This window comes from Ustilago hordei (assembly GCF_900519145.1).
Source record: "Ustilago hordei strain Uho2 genome assembly, contig: UHO2_contig_15, whole genome shotgun sequence".
NCBI classification, from domain to species: Eukaryota; Fungi; Basidiomycota; class Ustilaginomycetes; order Ustilaginales; family Ustilaginaceae; genus Ustilago; species Ustilago hordei.
In genome coordinates this window covers 104,844-118,505 of record NW_024545281.1, presented here as the reverse complement: position 1 = coordinate 118,505, position 13,662 = coordinate 104,844, and the positions used below count along the sequence as shown (strand labels likewise).

Sequence of the window (13,662 nt, the reverse complement as noted above, 5' to 3'; positions counted from 1 at the left end):
CCAAGCTTGACCATTCTGTTCCATTGTTGCTGCAGATGCACTTTAGCATGCAGTCTGTTGTTACCTCTGCCCTTTTGATCCATGCTTTCAAGGTGGGGAACACTTCTGCTTTGCTGAGGAGTGGTCTCACAAATACATATGATGAGGCATCATCTACAACTACTAGCACATGATGATAGTTGGGGTGGCCTTGTAGATCTGTCATTAGGTCAATGTGTATTAATTCTAATGGTGCTTGCACTCATTCTGTCTTGCTGCTTGCCATTCTTGTGTGTGTTTGCTTTGCCTGACTGCAACTATTGCAGTCTTTTGAGTTGTGCTCAAGCTGTGTTTCTCTTCCTAGGTAGTGAGCTTGGATTTGCTGGGTTTTATTTCTACCAGGATGGCCAAATCGTTTGTGCCATAGTTTGCTTATTGTGTGGCTTGCAGGCCTTGCTGGTGTCATGTTATCATCAATGCCCTCAAGGGGGTCATTGAGCTATGCTGCTAGGGAGTCGCCATGAACTTCCCATCTTTTCTGGCATTGGTTGGTCTTACTCTTAACCATGCTTCTGTCATGTTGGAGTATTGTAGCTCCAGATTCTTCAAATATCACTTGTGCACCATCTTCAGTTAATGCTGGAACAGACAATAGATTCTTGCTAAGGTTGGGAACATAAAGTACATCTGTGAGGGGTATTTTAATGTCTCCAACTTGCAAGGTTGCATCTCCTATTGCCTGCACTCGCAACTGCTCATGCCCTGCAGTGTCTATGGATCCTTGCTTTGGCATTGGAGCAATGAGCTTATCCTCATCACATACCATGTGATGTGTAGCTCCAGAGTCAAGAATCCACATACTGTTTTGGTTACAGTTGCCAGTGTTGCTTACAAAAAGGGTGCACCTGAATCCCTATCCCTGCTGAGTAGGAGTTCGCTCCTGACTGCTGGTGCAATTGATTGCAATGTGCCCAGGTTGCCTACACTTATAGCACTTGGCTGGTTCATTAGGGTTTGCAGGGTTGCACCTACCCCTATTGTAGCCCTCTTGGTTGAGAACCTGTCTATGCTTGCCAGCTTGGCCTGTTGAACTTCTGTTGCTTGTGACTCTGGCTGCAGCTTGGATATGACCTGAGAGCTCAGCTTCTTGGTGCTTCTTGGCTAGTGCATGGTATGCATATTCATAGTTGCAACTGGGTTGAGCAGCCTTGGGGGAATCTACAGTTTGGGTGTATAGCCAGTCATCCTTGACACAGTGGTAGAGGGTGGACTTCTTGAGCTTTTCATCCATGCGACTGCCCAGCCTTGCAGCATCATTCCAAATTCGATCTAGTTCCTTTCCAAGGTTGATGACATTTTGGTGGACTAACTTGATCTCATGCACTTGGTCATGAATGGCAGAGAGTTTAACTTCATCATTGATCGTGAGTGCTGTTTTGAGCTTCTTGTACAGTGTAGAGCTGAGTTGCTCTTCTTCACCTTGTTCTCAGATGGTGTATGTATGAATACTGCTTTCAGGACTGTGGTCACATGATGACAGGATGAGGCCTAACAGGTGACTATTTAGTTCTTCATTGTAGTCTGTGTGGTTGCTAGATATTTCCCCAGTAAGGATCTGCTTTGCATTCTTGATGGGCCATATACAGTCCATAAACATGGGCTCCCAGATAGCCCAGTTGTTCTTGTTGAGCTTGATGATCTGTGATACAATGCTGAGTACTGACTTTGGAATCTTTTTGACTTGGCTGGTGTTTGGTTGGAGGTTCATCATAGAAAAGGCATGCTCCAAGATTTGGTCTTCATTCCAGTCAGTGTGAACCTCTCTGATCACTTGCATGGTGCATTCAAGTAGGGCTACACTGTCTACTCTGGGTGGCATCTTGATGGCAAAGTGCCTTGAAGCTGCTGAGCTTCAGACTCTTAATCAGTTAAGGAATTTCGTTTTTGTTATTAATTCTATCTACTAGCTTCTATGTACATTGTCATCTATATATGCTTGGTAATCTCTTCCACATGTGTTAGCCAGTGATGAGCTGCTCCTTGTGTCACTCCTGCATTGTCACTTCCTGCATGCTAGTGTGACAACACTTATGCATCCCACATGTGTTACCACCTATATGTGTCTTTATCTCATTGATGACTTGCTTATCTTCCATGGGCTCCATAATGCTCCATGGACCCTGTGAATCCCGTTGGAGTGCCGACGTGTCTCCCTCAACTAAGGTGTTGTGACAAACTGGAGTGACATGCATTGGTCATGTGCGCATTTGGCCCATGATTGAAAAATGCGCATCTATCCATTCGCACGATAAGTGGTTTGCCAGCTGTCAAACTTGGGAAAATCAAGATGCGACTTGTGTCAATTTATGCAGGCCTATGGAACTCACTCCCTCTTGGCTCCCCTTTGTAGTGAGCCGACTTCCTTGCTGCTTGGGACGAACAGGTGCTACAAGAAGCTATTGACCAGTGTCAAGGAACTTGTATAATAATGTAGCATTACCTTGAATCGCTCCTTCTCTCTCCTAACGTTGCGGATTGTGCTGGTGGCTTGTCTTGGCGCTGACCCGAGCAAAGGTCAATGTGAGGGAAACGAGGGGAACGAGGGAAACCTGTGGAGCGGAGGATTAGTGAGGTTTCCGTAGCAATGTCCATGCTGCACTCGACCTCGGCAAGGACCTCAAAGACCCAGTTGAGTTCTAAACGAGGTTAAGCCAAGTCGACGTAAGACGACGCTGACCAAGGCCCTTTTCCATTAGTAGCAGTCGTGTTGGCATGTTTTTGAGAGGAATCTAACATATGTTGATTACTAATGATGAGTTGCCCTTTCTCGGGCTGCGGATTGGTGAGCTCATGCTTATTAATCTCACAGACGCGTCACGTGGATAAGTTTTTTTTTTTTTTCCTTCCAAATTTGCGCAGTCCGAAAACCGAGTTGGGCGTTGACTTGGTCCTTGCTTCCGAACCACCACCATCTCCACGATCTCCTCCATCTCTACCTCTCCGACCTACTCGCTTACCAGTTCGTCGTTGGTCGTAGGTAAGTAACCGAAACACAAGTTTGCATTGATTTAATGGATTGCAAATCATACACAAGCGAGCGGCAATTGCTGTTGTCATGAAATGTGCTGACTCCTTGTCCACACACCTTTCTTCCATACCACTCGCTTCTTGCGTACCACATTGGCGCATTACTTGGCAACAAACGCATCACTCAGCATTGCCGCAATCCGCAATCGTAGCGAAAGCAAAAGCGAGTCATGTCGAAGAGCTCAACACGACCATCAATACCGCACTTGTAGTCGTTCGCTTCTGCCCAGCATGGCAACACCCGCACCTGCCTCGGAGCAGCAAATCGAGTCGACATCATCTCTCTCATTCAAACAACGCATATGCTCACACTGGCGCAACACGATCCGCGTCGTTCGTCGACACATCTACTTCCTTGGTCCCGGCATCGTCGCTTCCGTCGCATACGCTGATCCGGGGAATTGGGCAACCGACCTCCAAGCAGGGTCCGAATTCGGATATGCTTTGCTCTTCATCGTGCTCCTCACCGGCTGCTTCGCCGTTTTTATCCAAATCCTCTCGTGCAGAGTAGGTGTGGTCACCAATACTGATCTCGCTAGACAGTGTCGAATGCTGATTCTCAAAGAAGACCGACTGGGCTATCCCACACGCCACCGCATCTCTTGGCCCCGTTTACGAAGATGGGGTCTGCTATATCCCCTCTACCTCATTGCCGAGGGTGCGATTGTAGCAACCGAGTTGGCCGAGTTGACGGGTTCAGCAATTGCGTTGAATCTCTTGTTCCCAGCCATACCGCTTTGGGCAGGTATCTTGATTACGTCGGTCGATGTGATTCTGATCTTGTTCCTCTATAAACCTCCGCCGAATGGCAGTTTCAGGTTGCTGGAAGGCATGATTGCGTTTTTGGTCTTTGTGGTGTTGTCGTGCTTTATTGTGTTGTTGGTTAGGATTAAACCGGTGTGGCAACATGTCTTTAGGGGATACTTGCCTTCCCATCATGTAGTCCAGAGTGGAGCGTTGTACGTTAGTGTTGGTATTTTGGGTGCAACGGTGATGCCTCATGCCATCATTCTTGGCTCGCACTTTGCTTCTATCGATCGTCTTCCCTCTATCGACACCAAATCTGGACATTACACTTCCCATCATGACGATGTCAGCATCAATCAAACCCCTGCAGTTGCGCAAGATCAAACTCGATGGGCAGTCATCACCTCCTCCTTGTCACGCATCTTTGCACCCAATCCACAATCCAAAGCCCAAGTCATTCGTCTCTCTCCGCTTGTCCGCTCACTCCTCTCCCAACGCACCAACCCCACCTCCGCCACCGTTCACCCCGATTCGGAATCTCTCTCCCGATCACAAGGCCGCAATCGATTCGCACCCGATCCACTCCCCCCTCGCACACTCTCCAACATCCGCATTCACATCAAACACGCTTCCGTCGACATCGGAATGTGCCTAGTCTCGTTCGCTATCGTCATCAATTCCGCCATCCTCATCGTCGCTGCCGCTGCATTCTACTACACCGACACTAACAACCCAGCCGGATCGGGTCAAGTTATAGTTGCTTCTCTCTACGATGCCTTTTACCTTCTCAAAGACCGACTTGGTTCTCTCGCAGCCGTATTGTTCGCCGTCGCTCTCCTCGCTGCAGGCCAAAGCGCATCTATAACCGTCACTCTCGCTGGTCAGCTGGTTAGTGAGGGTTTTATAAATTGGAGAACGGATCCATTTATTCGGCGGATAGTAACGAGATTAGTTGCGATAGTGCCCAGCTTAACCGTAAGTTTAGCAGTGGGCAAAGATGGATTGGATGAAATGTTGGTGGCTAGTCAGGTAGCTTTGAGTATTGCCTTGCCCTTTGTCTTACTGCCCTTGATTATTGTGACTGGCAGTAAGGTGAGGATGACTGCGGTTCAGTTGAATAGCCCGCAGAGTGGCGAGAGAGAAGGGGAAGGGGAGGCATCGGTGGCTCCTTCGGTCAGATCTAGTGTCGAAAGACCCAGCGGTGAGGGGATGCGTGCGCAAGAGGGAGGAGGCAAGCAGAGGCCAGGATTGAATAGCGATGCTAGCACAAGTGTCAATTTGGCTCTTATCGAGACTTTGCCTCGTCAATCTACCTCTCAACCCGAGGAGCGCCTAGGAGAACAGAGTAAGAAGACAGCGACAACGCCTCAAGCTCAACCTGTCGGTGAGACGAGCAGTACAGAACCGCAAACCACTAATGCAAGCACACAGACCGACGAGGTGACTGCAGGGAAAAAGTCACAATGCTTCGCTTCAGCTTGGTACGTTCAAGTGGTGGCTTATGCTATTTTTGCTGTCGTAAGTACAAACCCCACCTTGCAAAGCCGCTAGAGATACTGGCAAACCGTACTGACCAGGTTGCCTTCATTCTTGTCTTGTCTTCCTATAGATTGTCGTGGCGGACGTCTACGTCTTGATCACCACGTTTATGGATAGCTGATGTCACCACATACCGTAGTAACAAGGACAATGATGATCAAGTTGACACATTCACCAAGTCACCCTCGCATCTCCCGTCTTTCGCTTGCCTCAGCACGATGCAGAGTTCGAGATTGAGAGTGAGAGTGACGGTCCCTAACATGATGCGCTGCTCTCCTTCCCTTGATGCCAAGCTGGCAAAAGCTTTGCTGTTGATGAGAGTTGAATGGATTCCTCTGGCAACGCCTCTCGCCCGAGCACTGGGAATTGGGGGGTGACAAAGAGTATTCCGCAACCCAGAGCTATGGTCAGTTGGACGAGAATCCAGATGGCCGGTTTAGAATCCACGTTTAGCACAAGTAGGAGAGGTAGGCCGAGAAGAGTAAAGAACGATCCGAGATGATTCTGTGGAATATAACACTGTGCAACTTGGATAGACATGGCAAAAGCAATAGCGGTAAATGCTACTGTGCAGAAGAAGGGGAGAAGCATGCATCCAGACATTATCGTAGAAGCTAATTTGAAGCTCGGAAGTAGGTGCGGATGACCAAGTCAGCGCTAGCCCCAAGGCTATGGTGGCTAGGATCAAAAGTGCATTCCCGCACCAATCCATGCTTGCAAGGTTAGACCTGATGTCTCGTTTGGGAGTCTTCATATTCATAAAACAGCTTATCATACTAATAGCAACTACGCTTACGAGTATGTTAAGCCAGAATAACCACCATCTACCCCTACCCGCTTTACTAAACACACCTCCAACAGGTGGTCCAATGGCACTTGCTCCCGCCCAAACGATACCTAGAATGCCTTGATACTGTTGAGAGTGGCGTCGCTTCGCGTAGCTTATGGTTCGAACGAGCTGGTTTTAGGTTCATGGACAACTGCAAAGAGGGGTACTTATTTCATGGCTATCTACAGCAGGGAGTGCGACTATTTATGCATGGTAGGAAACAAGTGCGACATGCTGGTCGAGCAGGTCCGTTCCCCTCAACCCCTGTATCGGAATATCGGCACAACGTCGCCGATACGAGGTCAAGTCGACCTCCAACATATAAGCCGGGGTAAACCTGGGTGAATGATTACGCTTGGCGATCCTACGCGACCCTCGTTGCAACTCTGGAGGTCTTGTTCCTAAGAATAGAGTTGTGTAAATTTCGTTTTTCTCTACCAGTGTTGTGAGCCACCGGAATGCCAATTTTCCCGCTGGAATTCGATCTTTGACATCTCCCCTGCTTGCTTGCTTGCTTGCACTCTGGGATCACCTTGACTTTTCTCAGCTGACTGCATTGTCGTGGGCTATCGTTCAGCTCGACAGAGCAATTGTTCGTTCATTGCTCGTCAGAAATCAAGGTTGCTCGGAGCGGGGGTTTTCTCTAGCACATTTGCTTTTCGGCATTCTGCTGCAGACCAAAGGGACAGAGCTGATACGAAGGACGATACTCAAAGTGAAGCTGTGGTCATGCGGGACTGTGAGTAACTGTTTTGGGGCGGCATGCCTTGTCCGCTGAGATGAAGGGTCCGGTTCTTTTGAACTCAAACGTGTGAAGAGGAGCTTACTTTCTGCTTGCCTTCATAGACTCTCTGCTGATACGCCACCTCCTCCTCTCTGTGCGGTCAAGGGGGATTGATGGTGCCCTGAGCAGCCGCGGCGAGATGCGACGCATTCCGGCCCGCTGTTTGTGTGCATAACCTCCCTCGTCCTCGGCGTCCGTCTCTTGTGGCAAAGTCAGTTCTTTGTGCCTCTGTTCATCGGCAAGCTACAGTATTGACCTCCTGATGGTTCAAGAGCATCTCTGAAGACCCCTCTCCAGACCTTCTTAAGCCCCATCGGCCGACACATGCGTGCCTCTCTCTTCGACCATCATCCCTTTTCTGTCGGTCACATCAACTCCAGAATGCGATCATTCTCACTTGACCCTAGCACACCAAGTACCTCGCTCCCTTGCTATCTCTGCTATGGTTTCAACTCGTAGTCCTTCCCCCAGCGGCACGGAGCGCTCCAGTGCGACCGACGTCTCGACTGATGCTTCGAGCATTGTCGAGTGGATGGCCAACCTTCATACCGAAGACGAGGCGGTCGTTCGTGGGCAGACGATTCAGGACATCCTGAATGACTCGCGCATCCTCATCACTGGCGCTGCTGGTTTCGTCGGTGCTGCTCTCCTTCACCGCCTTCTCTGCGACTCGACGTTGAACATCAAGCAGGTTGTCGCCATCGTGCGAGGAAAGACCGACGAGGAGGCGTTCAAGCGTCTTCCCAAGTCTCTCCACCACCACGCCCAGCCAGAGACTGAGGGTGCCATACCCAAGCTCCTTCTCGTCAACGGTGACTGCGCCCGCCCCAACTTCGGCTTGAACGAGCAAGGATTCGAGAAAGTCGGCAAGACTGAGATCGTCATTCACTGTGCTGGTGACACTCGATTCACTCTTTCCATCTTGCAGGCTTTCGAGTCTATGGCGGATTTAGCTTACTTTACCGCTCGTTTCTCGTTGCTCGCTTGGAAGGTCAAGACACATATCCACGTCTCCACTACGTTTGTCGGCTGGTACCTCAAGAACGGCTCGCTTGTCAGTGAAACGCTGACACCAGACGCCTGCAGAACTCAGGTCGACGAACAGGGCAAACACGTCAACACTTACTTCCAGGCCAAGACATACGCCGAGTCCTGCGCCAACTCACTCTTCACCTCCCAGGTCGGCCGCAAGCTTCACGGCAAGACATGTCGTATCGTCCGTCTGGCAACTTTGGGCCCTGCTATCGACTTGCCTCGTGATGCTTGGGGTGCAGGTCACCCTTCGAGTCCCGTTTGCGCTGCTCTTGCCGCACAGGTCGTCGATCCTAAGATTGTTTTCCCCAACTCTGGCCTGGATGTGGTTCCGGTCGACATTGCCGTCAACCAGATCCTTGCCATCACAGCATCCGCACACGCACTCCAAAAACTTGCCACCACCCACCGTCTGCATCCCAAGAACCCAGCGGGTCCAACAAGCAAACATCTCGCCCAAGTCCCCTGCAACCACGTAACCTTACATTCCCACGGCAAATCTGCTCAAGGTGTACGATGCATTCATGACAAAAATCGTCGAATTCGACGTTGCGCGCACCCGTACTGTACCATCCTTGGTCTTCCCGCTTTGCGTCCTGATCAGGGTCGAGCTCTTGACAAGGCATCATTGGCCGATCTGCCGCTGAAACAGGGCTCAATGGAGCTCGATATTGTCAAGGCGGTTCAGGACAAGTTCGGTCATGGCCAGCTCCAAGGCTGGTCCGGATACTTGCAGCAGTGCCGTGATGAGATGCAGTCTATGGGTTCCCGATCTGATTGGCAGACTTTCGTCGACTAATCCACCTCGACTCTTCACACACCTTTGCCTTGTATAGATCGTCTTCTTTAGTGGAACCTCAAAGCCCAGCATACCCATATTAGGCTCTCACTCTTCTCGTTCTGTACATACTTTTCATCAGCAAGCAATGCCACGGTAGATCGGCAGATTCGCAGCAAACACTGCGGAGAGAACGCGAGGGAGAAAAGCTAGATTCCTTCCACACAGCACAGCCAAATGACTGAGGTAAGCGCACCCAGTGAGATGTCGAGCGACGTCGATACGCTGAGTTCAGGTCTGCCAGCAGCGGCTCAGCATACATAATCACTCTCTGGGCAGCCAAAGACCGAGACATCCTGTGACTGCGATCCATGCGGAAACAGGGGCTAGGGGAAAGTACAAGCAGCTTCAGTATAGTTGCTTAATCAGGGAACTGCATCTAGTCTACACATCCAAACTCGAGACGATTCGACTGGTCACACGCCTGCCGGAGAGCAAAGCGCCTTCCATGTAGCCCTGCCAAATCTCGCTAGTGGCGTCTCCTGCAAAGTAGAGCTTGTCGACCTTGAACATTTCATCTCGTTCGTCTTCCTCGAAGCTGGTAAGGACGCCTGGAGGGTTGAAAGATCCGTAGCCTCCCGTGGCGTATGGAGCGAGAGTCCAGTCCATCTTCATTCCACATACGCACATACAGACCATCAGTAGAAGCATATATACCTGGCATTGCTTTGGAACTAGTCTTCTCCTAGAATAATGATCTTGCTATCTACTTTGCCGCCCTCACTTGTGCATTCCTCAGCATTGTCAACCCAGATCCATATGCTGTTTTTTGCATTGAGCCATGCCATTATCATCATCTGTTGCTGCTGCTGCTGCTGCTGCTGCTGATGGTGGTGGATTGGACACTCCAGTCGCTGAGATCGAGGGCAGCGCAGGCTGGACGTGATCATTCCAAATCAGATTGGACACCACATTGAACTTCTCGAAGGTGGGTATCATGGCAAGAGTGGTCAAGTTTTGCTTAAAGCTGGCTCGGATCTTCAAAACATCGAGGCAAGGATAGGTGTGCTTGTTGGTCACACCTCAGATGCAGAGTTGAGGGCATTCAGTGCCATTGATCATCTGCACTCGCAGGTGGGATCCTTTAGGTTTGCTGGCAAATGGTGTTGAGGTGCCCAGGTCAAGCAGAATGCAGAGCAGAGCCCTTTCAGTGAGTAGCTTTTCACCCGGCAGTGCATGTGAGGCATGCATAATCGATGGTCCAGTGAGCTTGAGCATTACATCCAGCTTACCTGATCCAGCTCCTGGCTGCAGTTTGTCACGATTCTTGGCCTCCCATGCAACATAGGTCATGTAGCATGCAGCATGCATCTCAATGCTGGTAGCAGCATCATCCTGTGTGCCAGTGGGAGTAACAAAGGGCTGATTGAGGTTGCCCATAAAGATGGGGAGGATGCCATCAATGCCATGCTGCGAGTGTGCCATTTGCAGTCCAACTCCACACTTCCAACAGTACCACAGGTATTTGGGAGAGATCTCGGTGATATGTTTGGGCAGCACATCAAAATGCATAAAGTTGGTCCATGCCACTGTTGATGCTGCTGCTGCCAATGTTCCAGCCTGCAGTCATTGCAGTGCCAGATGGGTGGACAAGCTGTCCTGCTGCACTCTTTCAATGCATTGGTGCAATTGGTCAGTGTTGGCCTTGTCAAGGTTAGCAAGCTCTGAAAGGATGGTTTTGAGAGGCACCACACAGGTCAGCACCTTGACATGCTCCGATGTTTTCTGTTGCTTGAGTGCATCCAGCTCTTTGTGCTTTGCTGTGTCCCAGGTGACAACCAAGGCCATGCATGAGGCTAGCTCTCCATAAATCCCCTTGAATCCAGTGATTGCCAAGTCCACAAGGCATCGGCCTTGGAAGTTTCCCATGATGGAGCTGTACATGTCAACTGGCTTCGACCCAACATTTTTTGCACCAGTGCACAACATGATGAGTGAGGCAGCGATTGCCAGCATGGGTTCCGACAGAGAATTGACATACATGGTGGCATCGTTGGATATGCGGCTCACCATATGCATGTGCCAGTCCACAGTCTTGTCCATGAAGAGCTTTTGCTTGCCAAAGAGGGCGCCACCACCTTCATGCACCAGGACAAGGCCCAGGGCAAGCTGCGAGGCCATGACACTGAAGCACTGTGCCATGTTGTCTGTGGAGAAATTCTTTTTGCCTTGAAGCTTGGCAAGGATGCTGCCCCAGAAGTTGCTGCTCTCGAGTGTGGGCCAGAGTGGCCATCTGTATTGGATGAGGTGGTCATGCGAGGATGCCTGTGAGGCACAGGAGAGGGCACATTGCTCCTCAGCAAGCACATTGACACCAACGCCAACAAACATATGCAAAGGTGCTGAGTTCCTTTGACAGAGTGAGGCCTGATCATCAACATGTTCGACGAGATAAGTGGCACTGCTGCTGGTGCTCATGAGCACCAACCAGAAACTCAAAGTCTTGTATTTATCCTGGAGCATACCAACATAGTTCCAAGCACAGCAGAGGCTGTTGAGCTGATTGTTGGGTGCATTGGGATTGGTGACAATCATTTCGATGCATTCATCAAAGGCTACCAGCACTGGAGGCACTGGCACTTTGGCTTGACCCAAGTGCAGATGATGCGACATGGCAATTAGCTGCTCGTTGAGATCGATAAGAGGCTGCCGGAGAGCCATGTCAAAGATCGTTTCGTAACTGGGTGTTAGGAAGGATTTGGAAGCTTTCCCCTCTACGAGCTTGTGTACAATTGGGAGATCACTCTCTGTGAGCTCGGATATGGCCTTGAAGTGGTTGTTGCAGGGATAGCGGTCAAGAGGCTTGGGCAGATCATCATCACAGGTGACTGGTTCAAATCGATTGAGATCACAAAGATGTTGATACTTTTTGGCATTGGTCTTCCAAGGTCTCAATGCTTGGGCAAGTGTGGTGAACCAGGCATGAAGGAAGCAGGCCACTTGAAGGTTGCACCTGCTGGAATATCTGCTCTGTGCATTGGCAAAGTAGGTTTGGATGCCTTGGTCTGGGAGTGGATAGCCAGCCTTGGCATTGCTCTTGGCACTGCTATTGTGAAAGCAGATGTAGAGGAGGGGGGTTTGTTGCTGACATTCATACACCATGCATGTCTTGCCTGTACCACTCAACTGAACAATGGGGGTGCCACAAAAGTAAGGCTGGGGTTCATTTGCATCGAGTTTGTCATAGACAGCATTGAGGTGAGAGACAAAGGTGAGGAAGCGATTGGGTGCATCACCATGGTAGGGTCGATAAAACCCATTTTCAAGATGAATGCTGGTACCAATCACCTCTGGATCTCAGGAGCACTTGACATGTGATTGTGTGAGGTGAACAATGACCATGGCAAGGGCCTGGTTGGGGCTATTGAAAGTGGGGAATTGCAAGGTGAGGTTGTTGTAGACAGTGGCAAGCTGGTCAATGATGGGGGTAACATCGTTGAATACATCTTTGAGCTCTGGTATGACTGTGCAAAACCTAGACTGGTGTTTGATGAGGTGTTCGACCATTGAACTGAGCAGGGCAGGACTCCAAGATTTATGCCTACTATATATATTGCAAGCCATTTTGTGAATGCTGATGAGAACATCCCAATCTTCAATGGCTCTGAGCTTGGCTAGAAGACTTTTTGCCTTGATGGTGCAAGGGGTATTCTTGAGAGCTTGTTGGGGTAGTGCTGAAGTGGGCTTGACAGGCATGGTAGGATTGGCAACCTGCTTTGACTGGGGGCTGCGATGATGCAAATTAGGGTGGGATTTGAAAAAAGAATCGAGAAACTCGTAGATGTGATCCAGAGGCCATTTGTTATGTTCAAAATGGCTGAGTCAATCATGCAACATTGCAGAGACTTCGAGAAGAAGAGGTGATGATGTTGAGATGATCTGGTTGTCATCAGAAGATGGTGGAAGTAATTCGTTGAGCTGAGACCATTGTTCTTTGAGGCCTGGCAATGGTGCATTGCTGCTACTGGAGCTTGGTGAATGTGAGGGTGGTGAAGACAACATGATGGAATGGTGAAGCCCAAGCACACTAAATGCTAGCTGATATTGAGTAGACCTAAGATTGTGGCAAGAGAAAGCATGTTGTGGGTGGTGGTGATGATGATGGTGGTGATGATGATGAATCCGAGCTGAGCTTTCATCTTACATGTGCACTGTACAAGCAAAAATTTGCAAGATAGGTATCAGACTTTCTCGTGCGGCTAGTTTTCGCACGAGAAGATTTCGATCGAGCATTCTTGTGCACCTAGTATTCGCACGAGAGAGTCACCCAGGCGTGAGACATGGAGCCTCGCACGGTTCAACGATTTCGGTGAATTTGGCAAGACACTTGGCCTTGAAAAGTTTTAGGTCCCAATACTGGTGATCGGTGTTGGAAACTTGAGTCGTTTCGGTCCCGATACTGGTGATCGGGGAGAGTCTAAGTACGATGTCGCTGCTAGTTTATAGACAGAACAAATATACTCAATTGACCAAGGGAATGTGGCGAGAGCCTAGTGCTCTCTGTGAGATATATATACAAGTGAGTGGCACATGCATCGACGTAGACCGCGAGAAGAACCATTGCGTTACCGGAGCCGCGCGTGTATACGCATGGTTCGGCCCGACATCGCTTGAAGCCAAAGGCCTGAAGCTGCTCATCAAGAGCAGTGTGCCATAAGTATCACGAACCGGCCCGAAGGTTGCGGTGATGACGAGGGCGAGATCGAGAGACAGAGGAGACTACCAGACTTCGGAAGGAGCAGATGAGAGTTGATTGAGAGTGTCACGACTCGGTCATGACCCTTCTCATATTTGTCATAGATCTAACATGGATATGTCATTTCACTG

General features: G+C 49.8%; 4 protein-coding genes across 4 annotated transcripts; 2 read left to right on the top strand and 2 right to left on the bottom strand.

The window, feature by feature from the left end:
• Nucleotides 1–3,297: 3,297 nt before the first annotated feature.
• On the top strand, nt 3,298–5,473 carry UHO2_05715 (uncharacterized protein; the record flags this gene model as incomplete). Its single annotated transcript, XM_041558614.1, has 2 exons — nt 3,298–5,331; nt 5,423–5,473. The coding sequence occupies 2 exons, from the start codon at nt 3,298–3,300 to the stop codon at nt 5,471–5,473; spliced, it is 2,085 nt and encodes a 694-aa protein (XP_041414548.1).
• A 1,934-nt stretch (nt 5,474–7,407) lies between these two features.
• UHO2_05714 (uncharacterized protein) lies at nt 7,408–8,796 on the top strand (the record flags this gene model as incomplete). The annotated part of the gene is made up of 1 exon (XM_041558613.1): nt 7,408–8,796. The coding sequence occupies one exon, from the start codon at nt 7,408–7,410 to the stop codon at nt 8,794–8,796; it is 1,389 nt and encodes a 462-aa protein (XP_041414547.1).
• A 423-nt stretch (nt 8,797–9,219) lies between these two features.
• Nucleotides 9,220–9,444, bottom strand: UHO2_05713 (uncharacterized protein; the record flags this gene model as incomplete). Its single annotated transcript, XM_041558612.1, has 1 exon — nt 9,220–9,444. The coding sequence occupies one exon, from the start codon at nt 9,442–9,444 to the stop codon at nt 9,220–9,222; it is 225 nt and encodes a 74-aa protein (XP_041414546.1).
• Nucleotides 9,445–9,858: 414 nt separating this feature from the next.
• On the bottom strand, nt 9,859–12,531 carry UHO2_05712 (uncharacterized protein; the record flags this gene model as incomplete). Its single annotated transcript, XM_041558611.1, has 3 exons — nt 9,859–10,395; nt 10,444–12,123; nt 12,175–12,531. 3 exons carry the CDS (start codon nt 12,529–12,531, stop codon nt 9,859–9,861), a joined length of 2,574 nt encoding a protein of 857 aa, XP_041414545.1.
• Between the last annotated feature and the right edge of the window lie 1,131 nt (nt 12,532–13,662).